Here is a 12,102-nt window from a genome sequence, read left to right as displayed (position 1 = left end):
GTCACTGCAGCAGTGTACCTGTGTCTGTGCATCAGTGAGTGTCACTGCGGCAGTGTACCTGTGTCTGTGCATCTGTGTCTGTGTATCAGTGAGTGTCACTGCAGCAGTGCACCTGTGTCTGTGCATCAGTGCACCTGTGTCTGTGCATCAGTGTACCTGTGTCTGTGCATCAGTGAGTGTCACTGCAGCAGTGCACCTGTGTCTGTGCATCAGTGAGTGTCACTGCCGCAGTGTACCTGTGTCTGTGTACCACTGAGTGTCACTGCAGCAGTGTACCTGTGTCTGTGCATCAGTGAGTGTCACTGCAGCAGTGCACCTGTGTCTGTGCATCAGTGAGTGTCACTGCCGCAGTGTACCTGTGTCTGTGTATCAGTGAGTGTCACTGCAGCAGTGTACCTGTGTCTGTGTACCACTGAGTATCACTGCCGCAGTGCACCTGTGTCTGTGTGCCACTGAGTGTCACTGCAGCAGTGTACCTGTGTCTGTGCATCAGTGAGTGTCACTGCAGCAGTGCACCTGTGTCTGTGCATCAGTGAGTGTCACTGCCGCAGTGTACCTGTGTCTGTGTATCAGTGAGTGTCACTGCAGCAGTGTACCTGTGTCTGTGTACCACTGAGTATCACTGCAGCAGTGCACCTGTGTCTGTGTATCAGTGAGTGTCACTGCAGCAGTGTACCTGTGTCTGTGTACCACTGAGTATCACTGCCGCAGTGCACCTGTGTCTGTGTGCCACTGAGTGTCACTGCAGCAGTGTACCTGTGTCTGTGCATCAGTGAGTGTCACTGCGGCAGTGTACCTGTGTCTGTGCATCTGTGTCTGTGTATCAGTGAGTGTCACTGCAGCAGTGTACCTGTGTCTGTGTACCACTGAGTATCACTGCAGCAGTGCACCTGTGTCTGTGTATCAGTGAGTGTCACTGCAGCAGTGTACCTGTGTCTGTGCATCAGTGTACCTGTGTCTGTGCATCAGTGAGTGTCACTGCAGCAGTGCACCTGTGTCTGTGCATCAGTGAGTGTCACTGCCGCAGTGTACCTGTGTCTGTGTACCACTGAGTGTCACTGCAGCAGTGTACCTGTGTCTGTGCATCAGTGAGTGTCACTGCAGCAGTGCACCTGTGTCTGTGCATCAGTGAGTGTCACTGCCGCAGTGTACCTGTGTCTGTGTATCAGTGAGTGTCACTGCAGCAGTGTACCTGTGTCTGTGTACCACTGAGTATCACTGCCGCAGTGCACCTGTGTCTGTGTGCCACTGAGTGTCACTGCAGCAGTGTACCTGTGTCTGTGCATCAGTGAGTGTCACTGCAGCAGTGCACCTGTGTCTGTGCATCAGTGAGTGTCACTGCCGCAGTGTACCTGTGTCTGTGTATCAGTGAGTGTCACTGCCTCAGTGTACCTGTGTCTGTGTACCACTGAGTATCACTGCAGCAGTGCACCTGTGTCTGTGTATCAGTGAGTGTCACTGCAGCAGTGTACCTGTGTCTGTGTACCACTGAGTATCACTGCCGCAGTGCACCTGTGTCTGTGTGCCACTGAGTGTCACTGCAGCAGTGTACCTGTGTCTGTGCATCAGTGAGTGTCACTGCGGCAGTGTACCTGTGTCTGTGCATCTGTGTCTGTGTATCAGTGAGTGTCACTGCAGCAGTGTACCTGTGTCTGTGTACCACTGAGTATCACTGCAGCAGTGCACCTGTGTCTGTGTATCAGTGAGTGTCACTGCAGCAGTGTACCTGTGTCTGTGTACCACTGAGTATCACTGCCGCAGTGTACCTGTGTCTGTGTATCAGTGAGTGTCACTGCAGCAGTGTACCTGTGTCTGTGCATCAGTGAGTGTCACTGCGGCAGTGTACCTGTGTCTGTGCATCTGTGTCTGTGTATCAGTGAGTGTCACTGCAGCAGTGTACCTGTGTCTGTGTACCACTGAGTGTCACTGCAGCAGTGCACCTGTGTCTGTGCATCAGTGTACCTGTGTCTGTGCATCAGTGAGTGTCACTGCAGCAGTGCACCTGTGTCTGTGCATCAGTGAGTGTCACTGCCGCAGTGTACCTGTGTCTGTGTATCAGTGAGTGTCACTGCAGCAGTGTACCTGTGTCTGTGCATCAGTGAGTGTCACTGCGGCAGTGTACCTGTGTCTGTGTATCAATGAGTGTCACTGCATCAGGGTACCTGTGTCTCTGTGACACTGAGTGCAACTGTAGCAGTGTATCTGTGTCTGTGCACCTGTGTCTGTGTGACACTGAGTGCCACTGCAGCAGTGTACCTGTGTCTGTGTGCCACTGAGTGCCACTGCAGCAGTGTATCTGTGTCTGTGTGCCACTGAGTGTCAATGCAGCAGTGAACCTGTGTCTGTGCATCTGTGTACCTGTGTCTGTGCATCTGTGTCTGTGTATCAGTGAGTGTCACTGCAGCAGTGTACCTGTGTCTGTGCATCAGTGTACCTGTGTCTGTGCATCTCTGTCTGTGTATCAGTGAGTGTCACTGCGGCAGTGAACCTGTGTCTGTGTATCAATGAGTGAACTGCAGCAGTGTACCTGCGTCTGTGTATCAGTGAGTGTCACTGCAGCAGTGTCCCTGTGTCTGTGCATCAGTGTCCTGTGTCTGTGCATCAGTGAGTGTCACTGCAGCCGTGTCCCTGTGTCTGTGCATCAGTGAGTGTCACTGCAGCAGTGAACCCGTGTCTGTGTATCAGTGAGTGTCACTGCTGCAGTGTCTCTGTGTCTGTGAATCAGTGAGTGTCACTGCAGCAGTGTCCCTGTCTCTGTGCAGCAGTGAGTGTCACTGCAACAGTGTACCTGTGTATGTTCATCAGTGAGTGTCACTGCAGCAGTGCACCTGTGTTTGTGCACCAGTGTTCCCGAGATGCTTGTGTCACTGCAGCAGTGCACCTGTGTTTGTGATTCCTGCCGTGGGTAGCTGTCAGCAATGACATGGTTCCTGCTGTGTGATTCTGTCAGCAATTATGTGGTTCATGCTGTGTGATTCTGCCAGCAATGATGTAGTTCCTGATGTGGGAAGCTGTCAGCAATGACGTGGTTACTGATGTGGGAAGCTGTCAGCAATTACGTTGTTCCTGCTGTGGGTAGCTGTCAGCAATTATGTTGTTCCTGCTGTATGATTCTGTCAGCAATGACGTGCTTCCTGCTGTGGGAAGCTGTCAGCAATGACGTGGTTCCTGCTGCGGGAAGCTGTCAGCAATGACGTGGTTCCTGCTGTGGGTAGCTGTCAGCAATGACGTGGTTCCTGCTGTGTGATTCTGTCAGCAATTACGTTGTTCCTGCCTGCTGTGGGAAGCTGTCAGCAATGATGTGGTTCCTGCTGTGGGAAGCTGTCAGCAATGACGTGGTTCCTGCTGTGTGATTCTGACAGGAATGACGTGGTTCCTTCTGTGGGAAGCTGTCTGCAATGATGTGATTCCTGCTGTGGGAAGCTGTCAGCAATTATGTGGTGCCTGCTGTGGTTGAAGCTGTCAGCAATGATGTGGCTCCTGCTGTGGGAAGCTGTCAGCAATGATGTGGCTCCTGCTGTGGAAAGCTGTCAGCAATGACGTGTTTCCTGCTGTGGGAAGCTGTCAGCATTGACGTGGTTCCTGCTGTGGGCAGCTGTCAGCAATGATGTGGCTCCTGCTGTGGGAAGCTGTCAGCAATGACATGGTTCCTGCTGTGGGAAGCTGTCAGCATTGACGTGGTTCCTGCTGTGGGCAGCTGTCAGCATTGACGTGGTTCCTGCTGTGGGAAGCTGTCAGCAATGATGTGGTTCCTGCTGTGGGAAGCTGTCAGCAATGACGTGGTTCCTGCTGTGTGATTCTGACAGGAATGACGTGGTTCCTGCTGTGGGAAGCTGTCAGCAATGATGTGATTCCTGCTGTGGGAAGCTGTCAGCAATTATGTGGTTCCTGCTGTGGTTGAAGCTGTCAGCAATGATGTGGCTCCTGCTGTGGGAAACTGTCAGCAATGATGTGGCTCCTGCTGTGGGAAGCTGTCAGCAATGACATGGTTCCTGCTGTGGGAAGCTGTCAGCATTGACGTGGTTCCTGCTGTGGGCAGCTGTCAGCAATGATGTGGCTCCTGCTGTGGGAAGCTGTCAGCAATGACATGGTTCCTGCTGTGGGAAGCTGTCAGCATTGATGTGGTTCCTGCTGTGGGCAGCTGTCAGCATTGACGTGGTTCCTGCTGTAGGCAGCTGTCAGCATTGACGTGGTTCCTGCTGTGGGCAGCTTTCAGCAATGATGTGGCTCCTGCTGTGATTGCAAATATTGATGATGTTGATTTTGGGGCAGTGGCTCTGGTTGCAGCTGCTGTGGCTAGTGCTATGATTCCTCATGTTGCTGCTGTAGTTAAAGCTATTGTGGGTTCAGTACACAACAGGTCGGATGGCTGGGTGATAATTGCGCTGAGTTGTGACAAAAATCTATATGTACAGTATGGTAAGCTCAAAGGATAAGGTGATGGCCATCCACCAACAACCAAACTGGTCATGAAGAATCAGTACCATGTATAATGCAAAATCAAAATATATCCTGAGCTTAAAACAACACATAAAGTTTGTAAATCAATCACAAGTCGAGTAGTCTTCGTCTCTTCATTTATTCCAATATAGATCTAACAGTCTAGCCGCCAACACGTGTTTCGTCTATAGTGGTATCGACCACAGACTTCTTCAGGGCTAGAGTATCATATTACATACAGTCAGACATAATGATAATGATACTTATTACTATAGTAGGTGTATGGGCCTGGGATGAATGAGAGAGTGGAGGTCGAGGATATATTGATAGAGGTAAAAGATGAGAACTAGCATAGTGCATTGGAAAGAGCACTAGAATGAGGTTTGCAATGAGTCAGAGAGTTGATGTAGAGGATATATTGAGAGCGGTATAGGATGAGAAATAGGGTAGTGAATTGGATATGCTGAATTAGAAGAAAAGTAATAAATATATAGAGTCCCGGCAATAACGCTCAACATCTTGTGATTCTGGGCAAATCACTTAATCTCCCCGCGCCTAACAAAAATGAATGTGTCCTCATGTAATGCAACTGGTGCTATGTAAAGTGCTCTGATACCTGATTTCAGTTCGAGTTCATGCTATATAAAACTTCAGAAAAAAAAATCATAAATATATGGAAGGAATATATATGTAGAAGGGAGGTAGAATACATAGATTAAAGATGCATTTAATAAACTCTGGCTTTCAAGTGTTGTACGTTCATTTATTTGTTTTTTTATTTTTTATAATTCAATAGTGAAGCAATTGTAGATAAATAATTATGATAAAAGATTTGTTTAGTTATACAGTCACGTAAATACATGTTAAAAACATAGGGGCAGATTTACAATAACTGGCGCATCCCCAGGGATGCGCCAGTTATTGTGCGCCGCAGCTCCGCCACCCATGGTGGGGCAAAAACTGCACAGATGCGTCACGCATCTGTGCAGTAAAAGTGGCGCATTGCTGGAGTTGTGTCGCAAGCGCGACGCAGCTCCAGCAATGCTGAGGGGGGCCCTATCTGTCCAATGCTGCGTCAAGCCTTACGCCTGCTTCAAGCAGGTGCAGAGTTTTGACGCAGCATTGGCCTAAAAGTGGCTGAGTGAAATCTCCTTTTTAAGAGGCGTTCCTGCTCCGGAACGCCCCCCCCCCCCCCCCTGCGCCGGAACACCTCCTTATGGCGCAGGGCTTTACAACGTGACGCATCTCCCAGATGCGTCACGTTGTAAATACCCCGCACCATGATGCATCTTTTGCGCAGCCGCTGCATCACAAAAGTGACGCAACGGTGGTGTAAAAGAGGTGTGGCATGTTGCTTATTTTGGTTACGTCCGTTTAGGGTGGAAGTAAGCATGGGCGGAAAATCCGTTCCGCTCGCGGATTTTGCGGATTTTCGGTAAATTCGCAATCCGTGAACTCCCGCGAATTTACCGAAAATCCGCAAATCCGCGAGCGGCGGATTTTTCCGGGGGCAAAAGTTCAAGCCTGGCCTGTTGTAACTATTTTAGGATGGCGCCGGCAAGCTGCCAGCGCCATCCTAAAATAGTTACTAAGTTAGCTTCAACAGGAAGCTCTAATAGATAAAATAAAGCAGGTGCTCGCACCTGCTTTATTTTATCTATTAGAGCTTCCTGTTGAAGCTAATTTAGTAAGTATTTTAGGATGGCGCTGGCAGCTTGCCGGCGCCATCCTAAAATATTTACAACATGCCCTTCCTGTGACCCTTCCTGTGACTCATTCGTCGTCGAGGCAGGTGTGCCTTCTTCCCAAATCTACCATGGAAAATCAGCTGTGGTGCTGGATAGAGGCTTTTGCATCCTTGACTTTCACGAGCGCAATACCCGTGCTGTTCCTGTGACCAGGAGCTTTTTCTCTTCATCTGCTGAACTGATCTTTCTCTGACCTTTTATACACACAAGAGGCATGTGAACTCGCATGGAAGCCCCGCACGTTTGGCCCCGCGCACACGCTCGCGGTTTGCACCGTCTTCCCGCCATTCACCCACTATGATGGACAGCTCACTCAAGGGACCCCTGCGCCCTTCGGGGCGATTGCATAGTAACACACACATGGTCGCTCGAACTAGTTGATGCTCAAATTCAGTGACTCATTCATTAGCCCAAAAACAAAAACAATCATGAGCGTCTTCAAGGCTGGACAGGTGTGCCTCTTCCCAAATCTACAGTGGAAAGTCAGCTGTGATGCTGGGTAGAGGCCTTTGCATCCTTGACTTTCATGAGCGCAATCCCCGTGCTGTTCCTGTGACCAGGAGCTTCTTTCTCTTCATATTATTGTGTTCGCACGGGTTGCTGCAAGTTCGCACGCGTTTTGTACAATTTCGCAATTTGCGAAATTGTACAAAACCCTCGCGAACTTGCAGAAACCCGTGCGAACATAAAAAAAAAATCCGCAAATTCGCGAGAATTCGCGGATTTTGCGGGTTGCGAGTTCGCAAATCCGCAAAATCCGCGAACGCGAGATCCGCAAAATTCGCCCATGCTTAGGTGGAAGGTGTATGAGTTGGGGGTGGTGGTACAGCATGTGGGTCATGTAATAAGGTTTTAAATTGTCCAATGGACGAGAGGCGGTTCAAAAGAGAGTTGCTGTATATGTGTTCAGTGTTAGGGGAAGAGAGAAAGCCTTGCATTGGAGTTTGTTCATTTGTATAGTCTGAAAGGTGGGTGTAGTTTGTGATGGAAAGTATTATGAGGTGTTGTGTGTGAGAGATTTTGTTGTGCTGGTGTACGTGTTATGTTTTGTTTTAGTGGAGGCATATCATGAGGTGCTGGTGTATTTGGTTTTGAGATAGATTTGTTTGTATAGCATTGTTTGTGAGTGAAAATTGTAAGGAAAGAAAGGAGGTAATGTGTTTGTGAGTAGAGTCCATGTTGTGTGTAAAAGGTGATGAAGTAGAGTCAAGATGTTTTGTCTTAGATTTGATTGCTGCAAGAGGTAATATGAGTGGTGCAGTGGAGTGTAAGTGCTTTATGGTGTATTATTGTGGTAGAAAGAAGAGGAGGGAGTTGGTTGGAGAAATTATGGAAGACTGAGTATAGGTTTGTGAGTGACAAATAGGGGACTGTTAGGAGTACATAGACAAGGAGTGCGTGTCTGGTTGGGCTATAAAGTCTGGTGTGGATTTCGGTTTTGTTAGTGATGAGTGGATTGTTAGTGATATAGGATAGAGAGGTGTATTTTTTTAGGTGATTGCATAAATGTGTGGTAGCTGGGTTAGAAGGGTGAATATGTTTAATTTCTGGAGCTTTGTAGTGAGTGCTGATACATTGAACGTTGTGTAGGGTTAGGATGTAGTAAATAAGTAGAGTACATGTGCTATGAGTGTGTTACTCTGTTTTGGATTGGGTAGGGTGGGTGCTGGAACATGTTAAATTGGTCAGCATGTCTGGCCCTAGTCCCGACCAGTATTGAACAGGCTCAAACAGGCAATGGCGCTTATCCTCTCCACCATTAACCTAGACGCCCGGGCTGAGATGACATGAGCCCTGAGCTTAAATAGCCCTATTTTACCTCTTCGGCCAATGGGAACCTAAGCCTAACCCCTCCCTCACCCTTCTCAGTAGGAATTGTTAGAAGACCCTCGCTGAGTTTCTCAAAAGGATGCTATCTCTGCATTCGTTATCCTTGCCTGGCATTAGGCTCAAGAGCATCTCATCGGTCGAGGTGGAAAGTTGGAAAGCAAACTACCTCTTGCATTTAGGGCTTCAAGTGGCCAAGGCTACCACAGAGTTGTGCATGACCACACAAGGGGTGGGGAAGGGAGGGGGAGGAGGGGATCCATGTCATAGTGGACACCTCCAAAGGTCGGCCTCCCTCTTGTCTATGTCCACTTCAATAGATTCCTCCTGGTCTTTAGAAGTGACAGAGACTTGAAGAGAGTAGGTGAAAGGTCAGAGGCCACCTTCCCAGAGATGCTGATTGGTCATTACAGATAATGGGAGGTATCTCAACCAGCTCACATCACTGGCACAGGGTGAGTGGCATGCCAAAAGCCTAACATGGGACTGCCCCTGTCCCAGCCCCGGAGTCCTTCAGAGAGACCAGCCTCAGAGGTAATTCCCAGTTTCACTACAAACATTCCGCCTCTGAAAATATCATAATAATGTAGGAACATTAAATTTATTTCTGATACTCAGTTCCCAGCTGAGAGTTAAGGGATACTGCGCTTGAATACAAAGCCTAAATCCATCTCTAAGACAGAAGATCAGTGTGCGATAACTGAGCCTGAGTCGATTGTGTATCATTCGCCGTAGAGACGAAATGACATTTGCCTTCCGCCATTGTGAGCGGATTCGTGAAGATTGCCAACACGTTATCAAGCCCGGGATCATGCTTTCCTCTGTATATCGGATGGCAGAGCTTAAATCCAATGTGCTTTTGAGATTGTATTGCAGTTGAACTGCCTCGCCTGAAGCCAGAAGTCATGTTATTTTGATCTAACTTTGATTTTTTATTCTTTTCTCATTTCCACATGGCGCGGCCTCACTTCTGCCTGCATCGCGGTTCATCTCAGGAACCTGTTGGATATGGACACCTTCTCCAAATCTGACCCTGGTACGTGATCTGCTGTGGAACTTGTGTGTGTCGTGTCTGTGAACTCACTTACACTATCAGTAGTCTAAGCCACACAGCTCTTAAACTGAGGAACTGGAAAAGCATGCGGCTTGCATACAAACTCAATTAATCTCTTAATGCTGTTCATCTTTAGTACACAAGTAACACCCATAGAGAACATTGTCTAAATTCAGAGATCAGTGCTGTTCATCTTTAGTACATAAGTAACACCCATAGAGCACATTGTCTAAATTCAGAGATCAGTGCTGTTCATCTTTAGTACATAAGTAACATCCATAGAACACATTGCCATAAGTTCAAGATTATTTAAGTTTCTCTTTATTTGTATTTGTATTATGTATTTGTAGAGCGCAACTGTCGCTCCGAAAGGAGCATCCTAGCGCTTATGATATAAGCAACACCTATAGAGCACATTGTCTTAAATTCAGAGATCAGTGCTGTTCATCTTTAGTACATAAGTAACATCCATAGAACACATTGTCTTAAATTCAGAGATCAGTGCTGTTCATCTTTAGTACATAAGTAACACCTATAGAGCACATTGTCTTAAATTCAGAAATTAATGCTGTTCATCTTTAGTATGTAAATAACACCTATATAGCACATTGTCTTAAATTCAGAGATAGTTCTGTTCATCTTTAGTATACAGGTAAAATCTATAGAGTACATTGTCTTAAATTCAGAGATTAGTGTTGTTCCTCTTTAGTACATAAGTAAAACCTATAGAGAACATTGCCTTAAATTCAGAGATCAGTGCTGTTCATCTTTAGTATATAAGTAACACCTATAGAGCACATTGTCTAAAATTCAGAGATCGGTGCTGTTCATCTTTAGTGCATAAGTAACATCCATAGAACACTTTGTCTTAAATTCAGATATCAATGCGGTTCATCTTTAGTACATAAGTAACATCCATAGAACACATTGTCTTAAATTCAGAGATCAGTGCTCTTCCTCTTTAGTACATAAGTAACACCTATAGAGCACATTGTCTAAAATTCTGAGATCAGTGCTGTCCATCTTTAGTACATAGGTAAAATCCATAGAACGCATTGTTTAAATTCAGAGATCAGTGCTGTTCATCTTTAGTACATAAGTAACATCCATAGAATACATTGCCATAAGTTCAAGATTATTTATGTTCCTCTTTATCATATAAGTAACACCTATAGAGCACTTCGGGCCTGATTCACAGAACTAACTTAAGACAAAATCCTAAACTTACTACTTATGTTATTCACAGAAGTTAGGATTTTGTCTTAAGTTTGTCTTAAGACAGACTTAAGACAGACTTAAGTTAGGATTTTGTCTTAAGTCTGTCTTAAGACAAACTTAAGACAAAATCCTAACTTCTGTGAATACCAAAAGTAGTAAGTTTAGGATTTTGTCTTAAGTTAGTTCTGTGAATCGGGCCCTTCGTCTTATATTCAGAGATCGGTGCTGCTCCTCTTAAGTACATAAGCAACATCCATAGAGCACATTGCCATAAGTTCAAGATAATTTATGTTCCTCTTTTTTATATAAGTAACACCTATAGAGCACATTGTCTTAAATTCAGACATCAGTGCTGTTCATCTTTAGTACATAAGTAACATCCATAGAGCACATTGTCTCAAATTCAGAAATCAGTGCTGTTCATCTTTAGTACATAAGTAACACTTATAGAGCACATTGTCTTAAATTCAGAAGTTATTGCTGTTCATCTTTTGTACGTAAATAACACCTATATAGCACATTGTCTTAAATTCAGAGATAGTTCTGTTCATCTTTAGTATACAGGTAAAATCTATAGAGTACATTGTCTTAAATTCAGAGATTAGTGTTGTTCCTCTTTAGTACATAGTGAAAAACCTATAGAGAACATTGTCTTAAATTCAGAGATCAGTGTTGTTCATCTTTAGTATATAAGTAACATCCATAGAACACGTTGTCTTAAATTCAGATATCAATGTGGTTCATCTTTAGTACATAAGTAACATCCATAGAACACTTTGTCTTAAATTCAGAGATCAGTGCTGTTCATCTTTAGTACATACGTAATACCTATAGAGCACATTGTCTTAAATTCAGAGATCAGTGCTGTTCCTCTTTAGTGCATAAGTAACATCCATAGAACACATTGTCTTAAATTCAGAGATCAGTGCTGTTCCTCTTTAGTGCATAAGTAACATCCATAGAACACATTGTCTTAAATTCAGAAATTAGTGCTGTTACTCTTTAGAACATAAGTAAAACCTATAGAGAGCATTGTCTTAAATTCAGAGATCAGTGCTGTTCATCTTTAGTACATACGTAACATCCATAGAACACATTGTCTTCAGTTCAGAGATCAGTTCTGTTCCTCTTTAGTACATAGGTAACACCTATAGAGCACATTGTCTTAAATTCAGAAATTAATGCTGTTCATCTTTAGTATGTAAATAACACCTATATAGCACATTGTCTTAAATTCAGAGATAGTTCTGTTCATCTTTACTATATTGGTAAAATCTACAGAGTACATTGTCTTAAATTCAGAGGTCAGTGCTGTTCATCTTTAGTACATAAGTAACCCCTATAGAGTACATTGTCTTAGATTCAGAGATCAGTACTGTTCATCTTTAGTACATAAGTAACATCCATAGAACACTTTGTCTTAAATTCAGATATCAATGCGGTTCATCTTTAGTACATACGCAGCATCCATAGAACACGTTGTCTTCTGTTCAGAGATCAGTGCTGTTCCTCTTTAGTATATAGGTAAAATCTATAGAGTACATTGTCTTAAATTCAGAGATCAGTGCTGTTCATCTTTAGTACATAAGTAACATCCATAGAACACTTTGTCTTAAATTCAGATATCAATGCGGTTCATCTTTAGTACATAAGTAACATCCATAGAACACATTGTCTTAAATTCATAGATCAGTGCTCTTCCTTTTTAGTACATAAGTAACACCTATAGATCACATTGTCTTAAATTCAGAAATTAATGCTGTTCATCTTTAGTATGTAAATAACACCTATATAGCACATTGTCTTAAATTCAGA

The 12,102-nt window shown here is 44.8% G+C and overlaps 1 protein-coding gene across 1 annotated transcript in view; it reads left to right on the top strand.

Moving 5' to 3' along the window:
- The window catches only part of CPNE9 (copine family member 9), a 952,981-nt gene that overhangs the window by 191,960 nt on the left and 748,919 nt on the right, over window positions 1-12,102 (top strand). The window contains exon 2 of the mRNA XM_086939381.1: window positions 9,011-9,051. Coding sequence (XP_086795507.1) covers window positions 9,011-9,051 — 41 coding nt within the window. The remainder of the gene's footprint in view (window positions 1-9,010; window positions 9,052-12,102) is intronic.

The sequence above is a fragment of the Lissotriton vulgaris genome, chromosome 9 (assembly GCF_964263255.1).
Source record: "Lissotriton vulgaris chromosome 9, aLisVul1.2, whole genome shotgun sequence".
NCBI lineage: Eukaryota > Metazoa > Chordata > Amphibia > Caudata > Salamandridae > Lissotriton > Lissotriton vulgaris.
This window is presented reverse-complemented; position numbering and strand designations above follow the sequence as displayed.